Below are 23,647 nucleotides of genomic sequence, written 5' to 3'. Positions count from 1 at the left end.
CTTTCCTCATCTGCAAAATAATTTGGTTAAACTAATGATTTTTAAGGCCAATTTTAACTCCAAAATGTTATAACCCCATGGTTCTCTTTCTTCCTTTTCCCTCCCTGCCTAGCTCTGTCCCCATACTGGCTACCTAGGCACATTTAGGAACCCCCTGGGACATACAAGGTTGGTGGAAATAGGTTAGGGTGAAAGGATTCTGTCAGCTGTAAACCATGAGGGAAACTGAGGAATCCAGACCTGGTAACTGGAAAGGTATACCTGTTTACCTGCTGAAATGCCTTCCTTTAGGGGTTTCTGGCAGAAATTTAGGGTGACCCGTATCAAATCTATCAGCACCTGTTTAAATGTTTCTAATGGCTGTTTCTGTGGGATCTGCAGACAGAAAAGAAGCTGTGTTCGGACGTTGTCTCTTTCTAAAACTGAACAGCCCCATCCCCCATCCCCCATCCCCTATCCCCTGGAGTCCTGGGAAATATTTCCCATCTTCCCTATCTGACAGGGGAGCCAATATAGGAAGCATCAGTAGGTATCTCTGACTTGGTTTAAGCTTACAGCAATCTGTGGCCTGGTATAATAAAAAGTACACTGAGATATCAGTATGTTTGCCACTAACCTTTTTTTGTGGGGGGAGGTCACTAACTCTTTATGTGAGCAAATCACTTCATCCTTCTGGGCCTCCTTCCCTTGTCTATAAAATGAGAGTATTGGGCCAGGTGTGGTGGCCCATGCCTGTCATTCCTGCTACCCCAGGAAGGCCAAGACTGGTAGATGGATCAAGTTTGGGAGTTCTGAGCTGCAGTAGAGCGCTGAAGCTGATTTGAGTGTGCATACTAACTCACATGGTGAGCCCTGTCTGCACCCCACCCCCTTCTCTGAGCCCTCCCTCTATCAGGGAGTGGGAAGTCAGTGGGCTGCCTAGGGAGGGACAAAAAGCCCAGGATAGAAATGGAACAGATCAAAGCTGGTCAGAAGTGGGGTTGGGCCATGAGTAACCTCTGCATTTCCAGCATAGGCAAAATAGGCTCAAACAAATACATAGATAAATGCACACATAAAATATTTATTTGTCTGTGTATATGTATGTACACATATGTATATATACACATGTACATGTTTGTATGAGTACGTGTTTGTTATATATGTGTATATGTATGTAAATACGCATACATACACATGTGTATATGTATATATACATATGTACACACATACATACATATATAAAACATAAAGTGAGAGAGTTAGACTAGCTAGGCTTCAGATCTGGCAGGGAGCCTTAGAGATAGTCACTTCTCTCACTCTGGGATTCTTTGGTCTTTAGTTTAGCCTGATAAGTATCCATTAAAAACATCTCCTATGTGCAAGGTATGAAATTGACTGTAAAGACAAATGAGAATCAGTCCCTGCCCTCAGAGAGCTTATAATAGCACCATGTGGGAGATAAGACAAGGGCACCGTAACCATAGTACAGATTAAGAGCCTAATGACTTCCTAAGAGAGATTTGGACAGAGTGCTCTGGTAGAAACGTCACACACACACCTTGCCCAACTCACTTTTTAAAGACTTTCAGGAATGGAAGAAGGGTCTTCACCTTACCCCACCCTATCACAATTCTTCAAGATCGGAAAAGGTCAGCTCAGGTTTCCCACCACCCCTCCAGTCTGACCTTTCTCGTTCCCATCAATGCCTTTGAGGGTAAACTAGGGGAGCTGAAAGAAACCTAGTTATTTGTGCCTGGAAGCATCTGTCCAGCACCTTGGTGGATGAGCTGGGAAATGGAGAGGAAAAAGGGGAGGAGAAGTGCATCACTCAGTGTCGATGGACTGTTCCTTACTGAAGGCCAAACGGAGATAAAGGGTTTTGATCTTTAAACCAGCAGCCTCAGAAGCCCTCCTTGCCAGGATGTACAGACTGCTTCTGGGGGAGAGTGGAGGTGCAGCCAAAAACACCCCTTAGGCTGTGAAATAAGTGGAATCCTTACCACTGCACAAGAAGCTAAGTACAAAATTACTCAGTCATTTTAAAAAATAAACGGACCAGATCAGCCTTTCACGAGAAACAGTTAATTGGAAGTCACACTGGGGCATGCTGGAGACTGAACTGTGGGTAAGATGCGAGGGTTTTTTGAAACCCCAGCTCCTGGGCTTCATAGGCTGCTCAGCTCCAGTGGGTTGTTTTCCTAAAGACCTTCCTCTAGAGGCAGTGATGTGCACTGAGGAAGACACCAGCCTTGGAGTCAGAAGACCTGAATTGGAGTCCTACTTACAACATCTACTTTTGTTCCCTTGGACAAGTCACTTCCATCTATTTGAGCTTCCGTTTCCTTCTTTCTGATTTAATTCAACAAATATTTATTCAATACCTACAATGGGAGGGCGAGCTAGCCTTAGAAGCGCAAACCCTGGGTTCATACATACATCAGCTGGGGGTCCAGGGGCAAATCACTTAACCCCTCGGTGCATCCAGTTCAGCTCTCTAAGACTACAGGTTATAGAGATAACAATTCTATTACTACTACTAACAGCTAACATTTATGTAGTGCTTTAAGGTTTACAAAGTACTTTACATATGTCATTTCATTTGATTTTTGTAACAAACCTAGGTACTATTATTATCCCCATTTTACAGATAAGAAAACTGAGGCTCAGAAGAGTTCGGTAACTTGCCCAGAGTCACATAGCTAGTAAGGAAGGGTCTGAGGTAGGATTCAGTCTTCTAGAATCTAATTGCAGCGTGGGATGCCTGAGATGAAGAGAGTTAGAGGTTTCTGTACCATGATGAAATCCCAGGTTCGGACTTCTACCCACCCACAAAAATTAGGGGCACAAAGATAATAGTGAAATCATGTCTGTACTCAAGAAATTTCCATTCATCAGAGAGAGCTTTATTGTCCTGTGAAAGGGCGGGGAGGTATGACAGCTGTCACTCTCATGGCATTTGGTGAGGATCAAACAAGATAAAGCACACAAACACACTTTATCCAGTCTACCATACTTTGCTGTGCAGTAATATCATAATAAGAAGTTGCATTTCCATGGTGCTTTTCCTCCCAGGAACCCTGTGAGGTAGGGCATGAACCTCAACCCTCATGTGACAGCTGAGGAAACCACCCCTGAATGTGCCAGGGTTCCAGCCCTAACCCTTCACTCCAGGCCCCTCAGACAGTAGGCCAGAAGATGGTCATTGCTTAGATATGGCCAAAAGTGCTCAGGCTGAGGAGGAGAACAATGGATTATGTTCCTAGGGGGAGAGGAAGTGGCAGATAAGAGAAAAGCTCCCATTCTAGCTCTCCCAGGGAGTAGAGTATATTCTTTTGACTTGGGGTTAGAGAAGCTGGAGAGATTTCCCTTGGTTAAACCATTGAGGTCCCTAAGAGTGGTTTAGTAGAAGAAAGAAAAAAAAAACCTATAGGTTGGAATGAGAAACTTGAATTCCAAACCTTAACTACCTGCATGACCCTAGGCAAGTGACCTAACTCTGGGTGTCTCAGTTACCTCAGCTATAAAATGGATGCAGTAAGATGATCAGCTTACTTCACAGGGGTTATTGTGAGGCTTAGGAGAGATGATTAAATGAGAAAGTGCTTTGAAAAAAATACAAAACAAAAAGCAAAAGGTTGTGTAAAAGTGCTAATACAAACCGGGCAGCTAGGTGGCACAGTGGGTAGAGCACCAGTCCTGGTGTCAGGAGGACCTGAATTCACTTACTAGCTGTATGACCCTGGGCAAGTCATTTAACCCTGTTTGCCTCAGTTTCCTCATCTGTAAAATGAGAAGGAAATGGCAAACCGCTCCAGTATCTCTGCCAAGAAAATCCCAAATGAGGTCATGAAGAGTCAGATAAAATTGAAAACAACTGAACAGTAGCATTTCATTAGAGTAGAAAAAGTAATTTTCAGGATCCAGGGCAAGCCTCGGCCATTCCCTGTAAGGTTGGTGGTTTGGGCTTTGCAAGTTCCTTTTGATAATGACCTAGCTCTGATCAGAAACAGAGAGGATTTGTCTTTGGCCCTATATGGAAACTGAGGCCTGAGAAAGCACAAGCCAGCTCTTTCCTTTCCTTCCCCCTTGCTTTGTGCTGAACTCAGCCTCTTGGCTCCTCTATCTGAACTTGTTTTTTTCCAAATTACTAATTAACTTAAAGCTTTGGCTCCCAGATGGGCCAGCTTCCCCACTCAGGAAGCAGCATCATCCTCATCACCCATTTGTCTCTGCAGCCGTGCAGTGCCCACAGAGAGAGGCTCAGCCTCTATTCAGCCATCTCCGAGAGTCTAGCTTTAGGGTTTTCTGCCCATTTTTCCAGTGAGCAAAGTGAGAACCAGGAAAGAAACCCAAGCCTGACGTGGAACAGAGCCGGAAAGCTAATGCCAACTTCAGGTAAAACAGAACCAGGTTCTTCTGACTCTTTTTCTTTCCTCGGTAGCAATCTCCTCTCCCTTTCCCCACACATGTGGTGGGAGTTCTTGTGTTCTTTCTTTCCCTTTCTAAGAGTAAAACCTGCTCTCAGGAAAGGACCAGTAGATCATTATAAATAAGTGAAAAGTCATAAAATGATCCTTCCCAGGAACAAAGTGAGGTAGTGAACACTTGGCGGAGAGTCTAGAGGAATCAAGTCCAATTGCCAGCTCTGCTATTTACTACCTGAGGGGCAAATCAGAACCTCTCTGGGCTTTTGTTTCCTTATTTACCAAACGAGGGGGTTAGATTAGCTGACCTTGAAGTCCCTTCCTGCCCAAAATATATGATCCCTAATCCATCAGTAAACATTGAGTGTTTACTATGTGCCAGGCACTGTGCTAAGTGCTGGGGATACAAAAAGGGGCAAAAGACAGTCTCTACCCTCAAGGAGTTTACAACATTTGCATTTTAGCAAGAGAATAGGTTTCAAGACAGAAGTGTGACTCTGAAATTTCAGTTATCAGCGAGTAGCAGGGCAAAGGTATTCTGGTAGCAGGACTCCCTCACACCCCTGAAATTGTATCACTTGGCAACTGCCCATCCTGCTCACTTCTAAGGCCTTGAAAACAATACCTTTCTTTATCTTGACTGACACTTCCTCCTGTCATCTGGAGGTGAACGAATGCCTCATTCCCAAGAGGTGTGGGTCCCTAGCACAAATGCTCCCGGATCTCCACTTTCCTTCTGATAGCATCACCATGTGATGAATTCAAGGTGTCCTTGGGATCCCAAGAGACACAGCCCAGCCAGCGTCCTGTACTTTCCCTGCCTGTCAAACAGCTTCTCTGCACCCCAGCTGGGTACAGAATCAGTCAATAAGCCTTGATTGTGCCAGGATACAGTACCAAGCGCAGGAGGTACAGAGAAAAAGCGAAAGCAGCCCCTGCCTCCAAGGAGTTTACATTCTAATGCATGAGAGATAACACAAATGAATCATCTACAGATGGAGGGAAGCTTGGAAGGGATGACAAGTAGGGGCTGGGGCAGGGATGGGACCAAGAATAGCCTCCTAAAGAGAGGGGTACTTCAGGCTGACAATGGAAGGGTGCTAAGGGTTCTAAGAGGGGAAGATTAGGAAGGAGAGCATTCTAAGCATGGAGAATGGCCAGCACCAAAGCAGAGAGACAGGAGGTGGGGCATTCTGTGTGAGGAACAGCAGTGAGGCCAAGATGATTGATCACAACATGCACAGAGGGGGAAGAATGTAAGAAGATTGGAAGGGTAAAAAGGGGTCAGGTTGTAATGAGTTTTAAATGGCAAACAGAGGACTTTATATTTGATCCCGGGGCCATAGAGTTTATTGAGCAAGAGAGTAATATGGTGAGCCCCATGCTTCAGGAAAATCACTGCCAACTGAGCAGATGATGTATTAGGGTGGGGAGAACTTGAGGAAGGGAGACCAAGCAGAGGGTTAGTACAATAGTTTAGGAGAGGTAATGACCTAGGGGGTGGCTTTATGAGGAAAGGGGAGAGGGTGAGTGTACAAGATGCAGAGAAAGAAATTATAAGATTTACAACCACTTGGATCTGTGGGCTGATTCCAAGATGTGGAAGGTGACACCAAGGCTTTGAACCTGAGTGACTGGAAGGATGGTGGTGCCCCTGACAGTAACAGAAAAGTTCAGGAGAGGGAAGGGTTTGGGGATAAAGATAATCAGTCCTGTTTTAGAAAAATATTTGTCCCACAGGCGCCAGGCTGGCTTCTCTACAGGACAGGGGGAGAAGTCATTGCCCAGTATGAGAACTTATGCCAGAGGGGTAGGTTGTGATACTGGAATCCCTGAAGCTTCTCACTTGCCTCTCACTTTGGCTCAAGGGAAAGTTGAATCCCCAGGGATCTAATCCAGGGGCAGGAGGCTACAGCAAATGGCCTTTGTGGTCTGAGGCATCTTATGTCTCACAGTCTCAACAGTCTGGGTTCTTCTCTCCTCTAATCATAGACCTCCCCCCTGCCACTGCCTTCTTCAATCTCAAAAGGTGCCCCCCAATCCCAAGCTCCTTAGTAGCTCAATTGGGAGGCAATAGAATATCTGATTTGAACTCAAAAGACCTGGGTTGGAATAATTCTGTATGACCCTGGGCCAGTCAAATCCTTTTTCTGGGCTTCAGTATCCTCATCTCTAGTCCCTTTTGGCTCTAAATCTTTGAGCTTTAAGGTCCCTCATTTCAAAATGCTACATGATCTAGATTCTACATCCTTGTTCTTCCACTTCGAATCACCTTTGTGATGGAGAGCAGGGCAAGTCATTTAACTTAGCACAATGAAGGCATGTAAATATTTACTGAATTGAATTGAGTTGAGTTGAGCTTCCATTTCCTTTTCTGTAGAATAAGGATAAAAATATCAGATCCACATAATGGACAGAAAGCCATCCTCAGAGTCAGGAAGATGTGGCTTTGAGTCCTACTGGCTGCATGAGTGATCCTGGGCAAATCACTTGAGCTTTCAGTCTCCCCCCACCTCCACCTGTACCCCAAGAAGTCTCTAAATCCTAGGTTTTTGAGCAATTTCTTATCTTCATTGGTAGGGGAAATTTCTTCACTAAGAGTTCTCTACACCAATGAAATCACAGGTTTAGACCCCACCCCCAAACTGGCAATAACAATACCTGCATGTAAAACAACTCCAAAGACTCATGATGGAAAATGCCATCCGCATCCAGCGAAAGAACTATGGAGTCTGAATGCCGAGGGAAGCAGCCTATTTGATCTCTTTTTTTGTTTTGTTGTTTTGTTTTTTTTCTTTCTCATGGTTGATTTCATGCATTCTAATTCTTCTATACAACATGACTAATGTGAAAATACATTTAATAGGAATGTACATGTAGAGCCTATATTGGATTGCACGCTGTCTTGGGGAGGGGGGAGGGAAGGGAAAGGGAGAAAATCTAAAGCTTATGGAAGTGAATGTTGAAAACTAAAAATAAATAAATTAATCTATTAAAAATTGAAATGGGTGCTTAAACTAAAAAACCAAAAAAGTATAGCAAAGACTTGGAATATTACTAAGATTAATCCTGAGTTTACTCCTATGAAAACATCAATAGCAATAGGCAAACAATGTGGAAAAACAGGAGAAACTGAAGTTTTATTTCTTCCTAAAAAATAATAATGCCTGCCCTGCCTACCCCCACGGGATCTGTGCTTGGGATCAAATGAGATAATTTATGTCAAGGACTGTGTAAACTATAGAATGGTATATAAAAGTCAGCTGTTACTATTATCGAAGAGTCTCTGAATGAAAGCCTCTTCCTCATCTAGGACTGGAGGGGGCTGAGGTAGGGAAGTAGGTGGAAGTGTAAGCATAGGCAGGTGGAAGTGGAAGGTTTTGGGGGGAAGGGGAGTAGGGACGTGAGAGTGAAAAAGTTGGCTGGCCTCCAGCAGCTGGGATCCTGACGGGTGGCGGATGGCAGCCACATGAATAACAGAGAAAGGTTCCATAATTGGTGTTATTACACATGCATTTCATCTCCATTCATAATGATTGGACACTTAAACCCAGTAGTTACTCAGCAGAACCCTGCTCTCATCATTCCGGCAGCTGCGTGGATCAGCCATTGTCACTGAGCAAAGCCTTTGGTGTGCCCCTCTCTCCCTCAGCCCACCCTCATGAACTGAACTTCCCAGAGAACTTTGGGGCAAGAGTCATCACACTGTCTCATCTCATCTATACCCTTCCTTCCTCACGTCCCTTCCTTCAGAGGCTACCTCTTTATTCTTCAGTGTGGGTTCAGGTCAACGTCTGGAACAAGAGGACGTGGTAAGAGAGACTGAGGATGGTGGGATCATAGCTGGATCTGTGTATAGGAAAAAGACTCTTCATACAGGAAGAAATAGAAGGATCATTTGCTCCATCCACCCACTTGTGAGCAGAACCTTTAAGCATTCTAGGTTCCTTATCCCCTTACATTATTGTAAGTTGCTTGAGAATAGGGACCCTGTCTTAATTAAGTTTTGTCTTTCCTCCAGCACCTAGGACAGTGGAACTATGCACAGCAAGCATTTAATGTTTGTTGTAGTTTCCATTTGGTTCTACAAGCATTTATTAAGCACATCTATAAGGTAATGAGTATAAAAACAAAAATCAAGACTTGCTTGCCTTCAAAGAGCTTATATTCTAATGGGGATGCAATATGCACACAGAGATAGATATAATACTAGAGAGGGTGTGGAGGGGGCAAGAGAAACATTGGACAAAGTGTCCTGGGAATATTTTGGGAGGAAGGAAACACTACTAAGAATGTATGGTGGGGGAAATCAGGGAAGGTTTCCTGGAGATACTGATACCTGAACCTATAAGAATGATAAGGCTTCTGAAAGGTGGAGATAAAGGACTATATTCCAAGCATGGCATACAGCTTAAACAAATGCAGAGAAACAGGAAAATGCCTTCCTTTTTTAGAAGGCATTTTTTCTCATATTTATTAATTATTGTCCATAAGAAGGTAAGCTCTTTGAGGGCAGGGACCTTCTTCACTTTTTCTATGTATCCACAGCACTTAGTGCAGTGCCTGGCACATAATACCAGGTTAATAAATGCTTGCTGATTATTGTTCTACTGGTGGTGTATCCAAATCATGGAACAGCCAGTTGGGCTGGAGCATCGTGTGCATGAAGAGGGTAGTATGAAATTAATAACAAGAAAGTTGGTTGAAATAGAATGTAAACTCCCCGAGGGCAGGGTCTATTTATATTTTGTCTTTGTATCTTCAGTGCCCCACGCAGATTGGATTTTAATGTTCAGAGAGATCTCCTGAGATGAGCATTTTGCACCCCTACTCCATCACCCATCCTGGGATCCTCCTCTTACCCCTCTTTGTCAGGCTACATACATTGTCCCCTACACCATGCCTGTCCAGGCCAGGGAAGTACAACTTCCTCTCATTTGCCCTAACCCCACCAGAACCAGCCCAACTGATATAACCTGGTGCCACCCTCCCCCTTTCCTTTGTCTCCTTCCCTGCCCTGCAGGTTGTGGCCTTTGCTTCTCTATTTTTTATCCTTGTCTCCATCACCACTTTCTGCCTGGAGACGCATGAGGCCTTCAACATTGACCGCAATGTGACGGAGATCCATCGAGTGGGAAACATCACCAGTGTGCGCTTCCGGAGGGAGGTGGAGACAGAGCCCATCCTGACCTACATTGAGGGTGTCTGCGTCCTTTGGTTCACACTGGAATTCCTGGTGAGAATCATCTGCTGCCCAGACACACTGGACTTTGTCAAGAATCTGCTGAACATTATAGACTTTGTGGCCATCCTCCCTTTCTATCTGGAGGTGGGGCTAAGTGGACTTTCCTCCAAGGCAGCCCGGGACGTGCTGGGCTTCTTGCGTGTGGTCCGCTTTGTCCGAATTCTACGTATCTTCAAGCTCACCCGACACTTTGTGGGCCTTCGAGTCTTAGGCCATACCCTCCGTGCCAGCACCAATGAGTTTCTGTTGCTAATCATCTTCCTGGCCCTGGGAGTCCTCATCTTTGCCACCATGATCTACTATGCCGAGCGGATTGGAGCCAAGCCATCCGATCCAAGAGGCAATGACCACACTGACTTCAAAAACATCCCCATTGGCTTCTGGTGGGCTGTGGTCACCATGACAACACTGGGCTATGGAGACATGTATCCCAAGACATGGTCAGGAATGTTGGTAGGGGCGCTGTGTGCATTGGCTGGAGTACTCACCATTGCCATGCCTGTCCCTGTCATTGTCAACAATTTTGGCATGTACTACTCCCTCGCCATGGCCAAGCAAAAGTTGCCTAAGAAGAGGAAGAAGCATGTTCCCCGACCCCCCCAGCTCGAGTCACCAGCCTATTGCAAGTCGGAGGAGACATCACCCCGAGATAGCATCTTCAGCGACTCTAGCCCCCCAGTGGGGGAAGAAGGCGTGGTGGAGAGGAAACGGGCAGGTGAGACTTATATGGGGGATGCTGGTGGGGTGAAATCAAGGCCTTCAGATAATTCTTCTGCCTTAGGACCCAGGCCACAGGTTTTAAGGAGACAGAAAATGGCTCTGGCTCAGGTCCTTCTAGGGTTGTTGATTCTTGATACTGTATTTACCAGACTACGTGATGCACTTTTCTGGAAGGGAAAATATTGGCATCAGATTGCCCCATGTCTTATGGCTACCTGCCACTTGGGGGGGAATTGAAGTGAGTTCCTTAGGGTTCGATGCAGGTACTCCTCCACTAAGCAATTCAATTCCAGGAGCATTTTGTTTATTGCCTACCACTATTAGCCAGTCAACAAGAATGTATATGCCAGGCACTGTACTGAGTGTTAGGGATACAAAGACAGGGGGGAAAAGGCCCCTCCTTTGAGGAGCTCACATTCCAATCAGGGAGAGAATGTATAAATAACTAGGTATGTAGAAGACATAAGCAGAGTAGATGAAGGTTATCTAAAAGCATACATCATTCAAAACACTGGAGATGCAAAGACAAAAATGAAGAACAGTGCCTGCCTTCAAGGAGCATACATTCTAATGAGGGAGACAACATGTATTGATGTATAGTAGAAAGAGCATTAAAAACAATCTGCCTGGTGACCTGAGACACAGGATCTTAGATTTAGAAGGGAGCTCAGAAGCCATCTAGACCAACCCCCCATTTAAAAAAAATTATTCGTTTTAAACTTAAATATGAAATGAGAAAGGAGAAAAAGAACATTTCCATGTACACAGCAGAACATAAAGAGAAGATCAATATAAAACAACAAATTTCCATTTCAAACTGTTTACTTTTTTTAAAAACTATGTAACCAATACTACACATCATTTTCAAAGCTACCCAGCTTTTCTGTGCTTCCTTCTAAGTTTCCTTTTGTTCTCTGTTGTGCACTTTTTATTTTATTTTCCCCCAATCCCCTCATTTTTATAGCCAAGGAAACTGAACCCAGGTCCCCTAAATCAATGCTTTTCTCCCTGTATCATTCTAATCTAGCCTAAACTCTGGCAGAATTTCCATCCTTCCTGAGTCACTTATTGTTTCTGGGTTTTGCTCTCTTCCTCTGCAAAATATCTATGTCCTCTACATCCCAGACAGTAGCGAGGATACAATGAGATAATAGAAATGAAGGCAACTTGAAAAGTGAAAAGCACTTTAATAGAATAAGGGATTAGAAAGGCAGCATGATGTAGTGAATAGACAGCCAGATTTGTTATCAGGATGATCTGGGTTTGAATCTCCCCTCTAGCTGTGGACAAATCAATTCACCATTCTGAGACTTCATTTTCTCCTCTCTAAGATGACAATGAAAGGATCGTTGTGAGATTCAAATGAGATGATGTGTATAAAATATTTTGTAAACCTGAGAGTGTTATATGACAGCAGCTGTTAGCAACTCCTTAAGGGGAAATCACTGACCTTACAAGGTATATCAGCAAAAGAAACATTTGCTTTCAAATCTTTCCTGGGGCATCCCAAAGCCTAATCAATAAGGTCAGTTCAGGGTAGCTCAAGGCTTCTTTCCATATGCATAACCTAGACCAAGCCTTCATGGAGTTCCGAGTACAGAATTGGCCTCTTGGGTTTGAAATGGATGGAGAAAAATGTAAGAGAGGTCAGGTTCATGTGATAAGCTGAGAATTAAAGGAGATAATCAACCGATGAGAATACTGAAGAAGGTGAAGGAAAGTTAGAGGAACTGGCATCATGTGGCCTGAGAAGAGAAGACCAAGGATAGCCTTCATGTTCTTAAAGAGAGGAAAGGCTGTTTTAATAGTCGGTTTCTGCCTCTGGTTAGGATTGAAAGGGAAAACTCAACACACGATGGATTCAGGTTTGGCTACAAGAAACTATTCTTGACCATTAAGTATTAGAGTAGCTATCTAAATGAAGTTATGAAATCCATGTCTCTGGTTTGCTGAGGGCAGGGGGGATTGGCTGGTGGGCTGGTCAGGACTTTGGTCTTTGGGGTAAATGAGTGGTTTGGTTCTGGCCTAGGAGGGAGAGTCCTCCAAGGCAGGAAACTGAGACTGTGGCCTGAGGGCCTTTGCCTGTGGTACATGCTATAAGTTGAGCTGCCTGAGGTAATTTAATCAACAAGCATTTATTAAGTACCTACTATGTGCTGGGAGCTGTACCAGGCACTGGGGTGACAAGCACAATGAATGAAACGATCCCCCCTTATATGGACTTTTGAGTTTGTAAGTGGACCCTGCTGGCTCTGTATTCCCTCAGAAAGTAGGACAATACTCTTAAGGCTTCCCTCCTCTGTCCTTCACCCATCCCACTTCCTCACTTCTCAATCTCTGGTTCTTAGCCCCACACCCAAAGATATCAGAGCACTTTAAACTGTCTTCAGGGGAGTCAGAAGCCCAGAGAAAATCTTAAAGCCCCCGAGGCTAGTCTCTCATTGTTGTGTGTGGCATTGTAGGCACACCTTTGGCATGAACTCACTTTTCTGGCAGCTTCAAAGGGTATTTGTGCTGTAGTACCATTGGGTGAGAGTCACCAATCTTATGCCTTAGGATTTAAAAATAAGGAGATTGAGGTAGAGTAATTTGCCCAAGGTTACACAGGTGATAAAATGACAGCTGGTATTAGAATGAGGTTTTCTTGCCACTGTCAGGTCCCCAGCTCTGATATTGTATTTTTAAAAATTTATTTTTAGTTTTCAACATTCACTTTTACGAGATTCTGAGTTTTAAATTCCCCCCCTCCCCTCCCCAAGATGGCATGCAATCTGATATAGGCTATACATGTATAGTCATATTAAACATTTTCACATTAGTTATATTGTGAAAGAAGAATCAGAACAAAAGGGAAAAACCATGAGAAAGAAAAAAAAAAGAAAAGAAAATAGTATGCTTCGATCTGCATTCAGACTCTACGGAATTCTTTCTCTGTATGTGGATCAGCTCTGATATTTTTTTTACCATCATTTTGATCCCATTCAGTCTAGGTGGAGTGTGGTATGGTAGAAAGTCACCCTAGGTTCCAATCCTGACTCGTTGTGACCTTGGGCAAATTATACAACATTTCTAGAGCTGTTTCCTTGTCTACAGAATGAGGAGAGGCCACAGGTGCTGTCCAAGGTGCTATCTGGTTTAAAACTTAATTAGTTAGGCTGCTAGACACCTCATAATACTGTCTGGAACTTGTGAACAGACAAGAGAGAGTGGGAATCATAGTTTCAGAGTCCAAAAGCCTGGAAGGAAGGAAACAAGCATTGCTTAGCCACTAGGCTATACCAGGCACTGTCCAAAACATTGTGCTGGGTGCTACGGACACACACAAAAATAAAACCATCCCTGCCCTTGAGGAGATTATATTCTGTGTATCTATCTAATTATATTTAAACCATATACAAGATAAATACAATATAAATTTAGCAGGGAGGTAATAGCAGCTCTTAAGAATAATAATGACAATCCCTTACATTGGTAAAGAGGTTTAAACTTTTTAAAGCACTTTTATATCTACTATCTCATTTGAGCTTCACAAATACTATTTCAGCAACCCTGAGAAGCAGATACTGTTATTATCATTCTCACCTTTCAGTTGAGGAAACTGAGGCAGGGGTTAATTGATTTGCCAAGGGTCACACAGCTAATGTCTGGGGCAGAATTTGAACTCAAGTCTTCATGACTCTTTTATCCTGACTGGCACTATCCTGAAGGAATTGTAGCAGTCCTAGGCCTGGCTGGATTTGGGCTGCCAAATTCCCAAGAAAGCTAGTAAGACCACAGCATGGAGGGCTGGTCCAGAGCTTGTGGCTGGCAAGGAGCCAGGAAGCCCAGAGTTAGGCATGACACAGGAAGGCTGAAATCTGAGTCTCCAGGTGGTTTCTCTAATGGACTTCCATCTATAACAGGGGAGCCCCATAGTGAAAAGCCATTTGTCTTGGAAGACCATGATATCTTGTTGGGATTCTTATGTAGAATAGAGTTAGTGCTCCATTATTTAATCAGAAAATTTGAGAACATAGATGGGACCTGGATGTTTAATCCTAGGCTGGTTCTCCATGCTTGAAGTGCCCCAACCACAGTCTTCTCCCCACCCTCCCCATCAGAGATGTTTGCTCAGGAAAATAAACTCACTTCAAGACTCCCATGGAGGCTTGATCCAGGCCAAGTGTGATGGAAGCTACCCCAATTTGCCTATGGGCTACCTTATTGATTAGGTCTTAAGATGCCCCTCACTTGAGGGAACTTGCTTTGCTTAACTGTAGATATGTATTACAAGGGTTTTCTTTTTCTTTTTTGTGTGTGTTCAATTAAGGTATGGCAGAAGTGGGAAGTAGACAAAATAAGTGCTGTTAATTGAAAAAAAAGAAGACTAAATTTATAAAAAGCTAAAAAGAAAACCACACTATATAATAATTGGAAAGAAATATTTCTTTTTTTTTACAATACAGTAAAATAAAAGCTTCCCTGATCTCTCTTGTCAATCAACTAACCATTCAACAAGCATCTATTGAGGGCTTATGTGTGCAGTACCTGACACACAGTAGACGCCTTATAAATGCACAACAGGGAAGGTAATAGCAACTACTCACAAGGTTGTTGTGAAGATAAATGGGATAGCATACACAAAGTACTTTACAAACCTTAAAGTGCTATATAAATTATAGCTAACATTAGCTAATTTTTATTAAATGCTTATTTGATTGATGGGTTGGTTTGGTTGAAGGCATTGTGCAAGGTTTTAAGGATACAAAGACATAAAGGAAATAGCCCCTGCCTTCAAGGACCTTATATTGTTTCTTTCTCCTTCCTTCCTTCCTTCCTTCCTTCCTTCCTTCCTTCCTTCCTTCCTTCCTTCCTTCCTTTGTTCTTTCTTCCTTCCTTTGTTCTTTCTTTCTTTCTTTCTTTCCTTCCTTCCTTCTTTCTTTTTCTTTCCTCCTTCTTTCCTTTCTTCCTCTTTTTTCCTTCTCTCCTTTCTTTTCTTTCTTTTTTCTTCTGCCTACCTATCTATCCATCCATCTATCTCTCTATATATACATCTATCTCTCTAGCTATCTTTCTATCTATCCATGTGTTTCTCTATCCATCCATCCATCTAGCTGTCTATCCATCCATCTCTTTATCCAATTATATTAAAATGCATACAAGAAAAATACAGTGTAAATTTGACTTAGAGGCAATAGAAGCTCTTAAGAACAATAATGATGACAGTCCCCTACGTCGATAAAGAAGCTTAACCTTTCCAAAGCACTTTTCCACCCAGTATCTCCTTTGAGCCTCATAAGCAGTCTGGGAGGTAGGTAGCCCTGCCTGTATGCTAGACTTCACCAGAAGGTCAAGAGGGGAGAAGCTGGAGTGAAGGTCTAAAGAAAAGGGGAAGATCATCAGAAAGAGGGGCCCACCTGGAAGCAAATGGCTCTTAGAAAGATGCCCAAAATTGCGTGAGACGTTCTCAAGTCACAAATCGCTTATCTACTTGTTTATTTCATCTGTGCCATGATTTCTCTTCCATAGAAAGTGTTAGAAGATGAGGTAGCAGTAGCCAAGCAGAAAAGCTAGCACCAGCATTAGATTGAGGGGCCTGGAAAGAGGGTCAGGCCCTCTATCCCTGGGTGTATGGTAAAGGTCATGGGTTCATCTTCATAAGCTCATAGACTTAGAGATACCAGGGAACTTTAAGTCATCAAGTCCAATTCTCATTTTGCAGACAAGAAAACCCAAATCTAGAGATTTTAAGTGAGTTACCAAGAGTTATAAAACTAGTAAGTGTTTGAGGCAGGATCTAAACCCAAATCTTCCTGACTCTAAGACTTTGTCTATCTGCTATACTATGATATGTCTAAAATGACATTTCTATCCAGAATGGGAGGCTTCTATGGATAGGCAAGAGGGGATGTGGTATTGTAAGGATAGCTCCTTGCCCAGAGCTAAAAGGCCCTGACCCAACAATTTTAGGTCATCCCCCTTGATCTTCATCATGAGATGAAGGGGCAGAAGGGCTAGAGCTGGGGTGCCAGGAAAGGGGAACAAGCCCCCATGAGGAAGGGTCCACCTGGCAGTCACCAAATTCAGAACTGACCCACCTCAAGCAAGAGAAGCATTGCCCCTTCCTCCCCCATGGGTGCAGACCTTTTAATCCATTCTGTATTTCCCCTCTCCTCCCCACCCTTAACAGATTCCAAGCAAAATGGAGATGCAAATGTGGTCCTGTCAGATGAGGAGGGGGCCTGCCTCACCCAGCCCCTGGCTTCAGCCACAGAGGAACGAAGGGCCATGCGCCGTTCCAGCACCAGGGACAAGAACAAGAAAGCAGCCACCTGTTTTCTGCTCAGCGCTGGAGACTATGCTTGTGCTGATGGCAGTGTCCGAAAAGGTAAGGAAGGCTCTGCTGTCCAGTGTGAGGTGGGAAGGAGGGCATCTAGGGACAGGGGAGCCAGAGTCTGGGTGAGGGGGTCCCAGGGTGGGGCCCTTTCCACTCTCTTCTCAACATGATAGCCCCATGTCCAAAGCTTTGAGTTAGGTTCAGGCTTATCTGCCCCCAGCTTCTGTTTGTGGCTGTTCCTGCCCCCTTCTCCTCCACCCCTTATACTGACCACCAGTTCTAATATGTACCCCACACTAAGCCTATTCTTCCAGGGATGTATCTCCTCTCTATAAACCTCAGTTTAATTGCCTTCTTTCTTCCTCAATTTTTCACTTCTTGGCCCTCCTATACTGTTGACTCTGGCTGTTTGACCCTTCCCAGTACTCACAGCTTAAGTCCAGTTTGGTCTACCCCCATTCCCATAAGGAAAGCCCTGCTTTCCTCATTCATCTCTCTTGCTCCACTGGCTTCCACCTCTGATATCACCACCAGGCCCTTCTCCTCTGCTCCTGAGCTCTGGGCCTTTCCTTTCTTAGGGGGCTTAGTCAGGTTCCAGTTCATTTTTGGTGCTCCGGGCTAGGTTTGGTCTGGGCATGAGATACTTCTGGAGCCCTGAAATGTCTTTCCAGTCTGCCGGGATTTTCCAGGCCATTTTCTTCCAGATAACCCCCACTAGAAGGAGAGTTCACAGCTGTTCCAAAGGCAGGACTGCTAGATAACCCTGGATGAGGGAAGAATAAAAAAATCGGCCCTCTAAAATAGAATGCCACTTCTGGATAAGGATCAGACCTTGGGCTCAGGCTAGCCCAGAAGGGTCAAGTTCCTCATAGTTTGGAACGGTTAAGCAGAGAGGAAGAAGCCATTGAGGAGGCCTTCCTTAGCCTGCCTACATCTCCAGTGCTAGGCCAGACCAGTCCATACCCAATACCTGCCAGCACAGAGTATTGACTCTGGTGAGGACCTGTGTTTGAATTCTACCTCTAACACTTTTGACCTTGGGCTAGGTTTGATGCTGAGATATCTTCTTCTTCATCATCATCATCTGCCTGGATTTCCTAGGTCACCCTGGGACAGTGAGCTCAGCTCCCGGCCTCTGGGGATTTAAACAGCTGAATTACAGGATCTAAGGAACAATGGTTGAAACGCATCTAAAAGCTGCTTCTGTCAATGGCACCTGACAATACAATTGCTTCTATATCACAACCAAATCCCCACTTTAAATGTGTTCAACCCCTTTGTTAATGCTGAAGATGAGGTTCAGTTTCTGGGAGTGCCTCCACCCTGTACCCCACATCCTCCATACCTCTGACCTCCCATGTCCTAATATTTTTATGCCCAGATCAGCCCTGAACATTTATCCCTGGCCAACAGGACTGCCCAAACCCCTCTACCCAACTCAGTCCTTCCCTGTCTTTCCCTCTCCAGACACGGGCCCAGAGTACCCAATTCCTAGTTCTTCGTCATTCATTCCCGGTACTTTTCCTTAGCCGGTCCCCACCTTTCCCCTCCCAGGGCCATAACATTGACTCTGTCCAGATGCCTACCAGCTCCTTCTTCCACCCAGCCTTCTAGTAATTTACCTTCCATGAGAAGAATGTTTCATGAGTATTAAGCTAATGGCCTCTCAGTAACATTGTTTTTCCTGAAGTCATCTTTTCATGGAATAAGTTAACAGTGGCAGGGTGGTGTATGCCTGCAGTTAGAAACTCATAGGCCTACTCAGAGAGGAAATCTCAAGGCTAAATGGATAATAATCAGACCCTGGAGGGGGGTATTTTAGCCTTATTTGATTCATGTACTCAGCTCCTTTGGGCAGCATGCCTACTTAGGCTGGCCCCCATGTAAGAGAGGGGTACCAGCTGGTACCCAGATCGGACATTCAGTTTTGGCCCCAGCATGAATTGCTATATCATCCTGGGGGAATCACTTGTTTCTTTGCCTTGGTGATGGTCTCTGTGAAATAGGGACCAGAAAGAGTGGTCTGCAACATACTGAGAGTGGTGAGACCAAAATGAGCCTAGTCCTAGAGTGCTGGGGTTGACAATTATCCCCATTAAGAATCAGCCCAGAGCTCTTGGCAGTGGGGGACAGGCTCTCACAGGAAATTTTTCTTTAGCTCCTGCTCCACTTCCGGGGCCCAGGTGTGCCCTGCCTGGTCCAAGAATGACCAGGAGATTGGGGACTGGGGTATAATCAGGTGGCTGACCCTCATACTGAGGTAAAGAAGAGGCCTGAGGGGTTTTGGCCCCATGAAAGAAGTGTTCCCAGGTTCAGTTCAATGGCTAAATATTGTCTGAGCAGATGGCTCCTTTCTCTGTCCACCTGAGTCAACTGGCCCAAGCCCTCCTCTATGGCTCTTTGTTCTGCCCCCATCCTTAGTAAGGGTAAGATGAGTCCACTCCCAAACAAGGTTTTCCACTCTTCTTTCTCAGACATGGCACCTCATCCCAGTGGTGAGGGCCTAGGTTTCAGTACAGAGAACAGACCTGGGTTCAAAGCATACCTCCAATACTTATTACCTGTGTGACCTTGGGCTAGTCATTTCCTGATCTATAAAATGAGAGAGGTGGAAATGGCCTCCCAAGTCCCTTCCAGCTGTACATCTATGATTCTATGATTTTCTACCTTTCCACAAGGAAAGAGCACTGCCCCAAGCACTAGGGAGTACGGGAGCCAGCGAGGGCCTTAGTGCATATGGGTCTATGTGCATGGATGTGTTCAGACCTGTGCTTTCTGCAGCACGTGTGATCCCTGTGTGTGTGAGTGACATCAGCAGAAGAAACAGGTCTTCCGTGGGCTTCTGTTTCAATAGCATACATGGAAGGGTACACAGCACCCTGATGTGTTTCAAGGTTGCATCAGTGAATGGGGAGGTGGCAAGGATGGGGGCAGAGAGGACAAAAGCTGGAGAAGTGGCATCTGGCTCTGGGGGCGTCCACATGTTGGCATGTAGTAAGAGCAAGTGCTCTCCGTATGTGTATGTTTGTGGAGAAGGGAAAACCTGTCTCCTGCTGCCAACACAGCCTGTGCCTCAGGGAGAAGAGCCCTCTGGGGTACCCACTGGGCTCAGCCACCGTGTTTGCGAGATGCCTCTACACAGCTCCTTGGTAACAAATACGTTGCTTAGCCAATTAGAGTGACCTTCATGAGGGAACAGGTGGGTTGCCGGGAAACAGGCCTTGCTAAGCAAGTGTGGCAATTAGCATTCTCGAACCCCCAATGCTCGGCAACTTTCCCTGAACCTAGTACCCGAGCCCAGTTTGGAAACAGCATGGTGGGGAGCAGCAGTGGGGCCTGGCCCATAGTGTTACGCAAGCTGACTTCACAAGAACTCCTCAGCAGAGACGCCACTCAGTGCCCCCTAGCCAGCTGCCTCTACCCCCCACTATTAGAAAAGGAGGAAGATGGTTTGAGTGAGGGATGCTCAAGGTCAGGGGAGGCCTGTCTAGGAATGAAGACATGGCAGAGGTGGGATGGGGCAAGGTAGAGGGTTAGTGAGTATGAGAATCACATCAGGCCAAGTTCTCTGTGCAAGAAAGATTTATTCCATACATTTTTCCCTGGGAGGGGAAGAATTTGTTCCCAGGTGGGAAATAAGAGCTGGTAAACCAGGGGACATTTGACCCTGGGGGTTCCCTTTCAGTGCCCCTTGGTGAAAGTACTTCATAGCCTAACTGGGCAGTGAAGCCTCTGTCTCATCACGCGTCTGCCTTTTCTTCACCAAGGCTGTGAAAAGTCCCGAAGCCTAAACAACATATCCGGAGCAGCAGGAACAAGTCTGGGGCTCTCTCCACTCACATCGCGCTACAGCTCACCCTACCCTCCAAGAAAGCTCCTGCTCTCCCACCCCTTCCATTCTCTAACGGGCCCGACACATGGACACGCTGCTCCTTAACCAACCCGTCTCCAGCGCCACCGTGCATCGAGGCTGCTCCAGCTCACCCTCATCCTCTTCGCCCTCCCTCTGCCTCTCCCATGCCTGCCTTTCCCCCTCTCCTCCCCATGACTCATGCTGCCCATAGTGATGCTTCTCAGCCCCCTACACCATCCCTTCCCAGCCCCCACTCCTCCCCTGTTCAGACATAACAGCCTTCAGACTTTGGCCCACTTGGGGCTTCTTACTCCAACAGCATCCGACTCTTCAGAATTCCCAGCTCTGGAGTCATTGACCAAAAGCAGAGAACTCCACTCTGCTGCTCCCCTCAGGTCTCTACGTTCATCCTGAGAGGACAAAGAGTAAGACTCTTCCAGCCCCTGGCCCTCATCTGTCTCAGGGCTCCCTCTCTCCCTGCTATTCCCTGCCATCTTTGTTCTGGGCAGCACCATATGGGTGCATACCCAGGTGGTGCCCACACACATATATATCCTCGAGCCTGCTGAACTATGCTGGGGCCTTAGCACCTTTCTTACCTTAGACATTTATTTTTTTAATTGCAACAAATACATTCCATTTCCATGCTGCCTTTATCCAGTAATGAAATAGGCCATGCAAGGATGTCTTTGTATGTCTGTCTATCTCCCTGCAAGAGTTGGGCCCACTTAAAGCAATATTCTTGCCATAAATGGGCTTTCATTCACCTCTCTTCTTAGATCCATCATTCTTTCTCTCCTTTCTCTCTCTCTCCTTTCTCTCTCTCCTTTCTCTCTTCCCTTTCCTTCCCTTCCCTTCTCTCTCTCTCTCTCTCTCTCTCTCTCTCTCTCTCTCTCTCTCTCCCCCCTTCCTTTCCCTTCCCTTCCCTTCCCTTCCCTTCCCTTCCCTTCCCTTCCCTTCCCTTCCCTTCCCTTCCCTTCCCTTCCCTTCCCTTCCCTTCCCTTCCCTTCCCTTCCCTTCCCTTCCCTCTCTCTCTCTCTCTCTCTCTCTCTCTCTCTCTCTCTCTCTCTCTCTTTCTCTCTGGTAGATGAGGGTGGGGGAGGCCTAGAAGCTTTACTTTACCCTCCCATAATGTTCCTTTCCATCCTGGAGGACTAGACCAGGGACAGGACCCTGTGGTAATGGAGGAGGAATGGGCTACCTTCTGGAGCTCTCCACTCTGACCTCTGCTGACTGATGACTCAAGAGACAATGACTACGTTCTACAGAAAGCACAACTTTCATATGATCTCCCCTTCTGCCTGGCTGTTCCAGGCAACCCCCTTCCCACTCCCCACACATCCCTGCTGGGTTCACAGGCCAGGCCACAAAGCAATAATCAGAACCCCAGCCACTCCTCTGTTTTCATCTAATTCCCATGTTAATGTCTATATTTCCCTTCTTGATACAGCCCCCTCTCCCCAAACCCCTCCTCTCCTGCCAAACTCCCCGCCCTGCCTGCCTCTGAGTCACCTACTGTTCCCACCCAGCCTCTCCTCTCTCTATTTCTGCCAGAAGCAGAGACTCATCTAATTTCTATAATTAAGTGTATTCATTTACCTAACGATCCCGATCTGGGAGCACAACAGGTTTGTGAGTCACTAAGTAAGCATGTGTGTGCCTCAGTCGCAGCTGAAGGAGACAGGAGAGAATTGATTTCCCGCCTGGTCCCTACTTGCCACTTAGCCAAGGACGGGGTTATCCTTTTGAGGCCGGGCCTCTGCGGTAGCATCCCTACCACGGGGAGCATGTAAGGCTTGCCAACTGAGCCAGGCTTCCCAGTGGGGTCCTCCCGACCCTCAGAGTGCCTGAGCTGGTCTAGCACCTGGGCCTTCTGAAAGACCCGAGAAACTTCTCAGTGGAGACACTTCATGATCTACCTGACGGGGATTAGATCTGACAGTGGAGTTATGTGCTTGGCAATTTTTAGAATTGGCATTATGCAACTTAGTGGGAATGACTAACCGTCCGTCTCTGCTCCTTCCAGAGTTGGCAGAGGCAGAGTTACAGCAATGAAGCAAGTTCTGGGAGTGGAGCAGCAATAATAATTGGGGAGCTTTGGAAGAGAGAAATTGGGGGGTGAAGGTGGGGGACTTTCCTTCTTGGCAGGAGTGAGGCCTCTGCCCAGGGGGCTCCTGCTTTAGATGCTCCCTTCCAGATAAGCCTTGTGCTGGCTGCTGGGATGGCCTGGGTTCTCTGGGGATGCTGGTGCCTGTGCACCAGCCTGTGTACCCCCAGCCCCACCCCCCAGAGTGTGATGCTCCCTGGAGGGATAAAGGGGAAGCATCTGAACAATGCTTTTCCCAGTGAGGTCCTCAGAAATACTAATAATAATAAAGATAGCCAATATTTACAATAGCACTTTAAGATTCACAAAGTGGTTGAGAGTGTGCCCATCCATGAGTCCTCCAGAGATGGGAAGGAATGCCCTGAGGGCTAAAAGAACCAATGAGTAGAAAGGCAGGCAGCCCTGGAGCATGCAGAGAGTCTCCTGGGAGGGGAGCGGGAAAGCCAAGGGCGCCAGGGGGGTAATTTGGCCCTGGCCTGGGACAGCCTGAGCTGAGAGCACACTGTAACCCCCACCCGAGCCTAGCTATTTTCTCCTCCGACTCTCTGTTTCAGAGAATTGAGTTGGCTATTTCTGTGGTGACCTCAGGAGCTGTCAGGAGCCCAAGTTTCCACAGTCCTCCCTGCTGCCACCCTTTCTGCCCCTGTAGGGGCACCATCCTTGAGCAGGCTGCCCTTGTCATGAGTCCAGCTGGCCTGAGGCAGCCTGCTTTGGGCTGGTGCTGAGGTGAGGCCGGCCCTTTCACAATGGCTTCTAACTCATAGCTAGGTAATGACTTGAGGTCTCTGTATCTCCCTTTCCCCCTGCCCACCACCAAGATCTGGAGGGGCTCAGAGACAGGCCCACACTAAGGAGGCCTAATTACAGCTGGTTATGCCCACTGTCTTCACTTCTGTAGAAATACCAGCCTCCCCTGTGAAGCAGTCCCTCATCAGAAAAAAATAACCTTTCCCTCTTCAAATAATTTTAGGCACTTTGGTACATCTTATTTGCTTATATG

General features: G+C 45.9%; 1 protein-coding gene across 2 annotated transcripts in view; it reads left to right on the top strand.

Annotated features, from left to right (window-relative positions):
* Window positions 1-23,647, top strand: part of KCNC4 (potassium voltage-gated channel subfamily C member 4) — a 71,746-nt gene that overhangs the window by 7,537 nt on the left and 40,562 nt on the right. The window contains exons 2-4 of one of the 2 annotated variants that reach the window (XM_036767453.1): window positions 9,430-10,366; window positions 16,541-16,738; window positions 20,455-20,624. In XM_036767453.1, the coding sequence (XP_036623348.1) occupies window positions 9,430-10,366; window positions 16,541-16,738; window positions 20,455-20,624 (1,305 nt within the window). Of the gene's footprint in view, window positions 1-9,429; window positions 10,367-16,540; window positions 16,739-20,454; window positions 20,625-23,647 lie in introns of those variants that run through there. The other variant, XM_036767452.1, reaches the window with a different exon arrangement.

Source organism: Trichosurus vulpecula, chromosome 7 (assembly GCF_011100635.1).
Source record: "Trichosurus vulpecula isolate mTriVul1 chromosome 7, mTriVul1.pri, whole genome shotgun sequence".
NCBI lineage: Eukaryota > Metazoa > Chordata > Mammalia > Diprotodontia > Phalangeridae > Trichosurus > Trichosurus vulpecula.
Note: the sequence above shows the minus strand (reverse complement) of the source record. Positions and strands in the feature narration are given on the sequence as shown.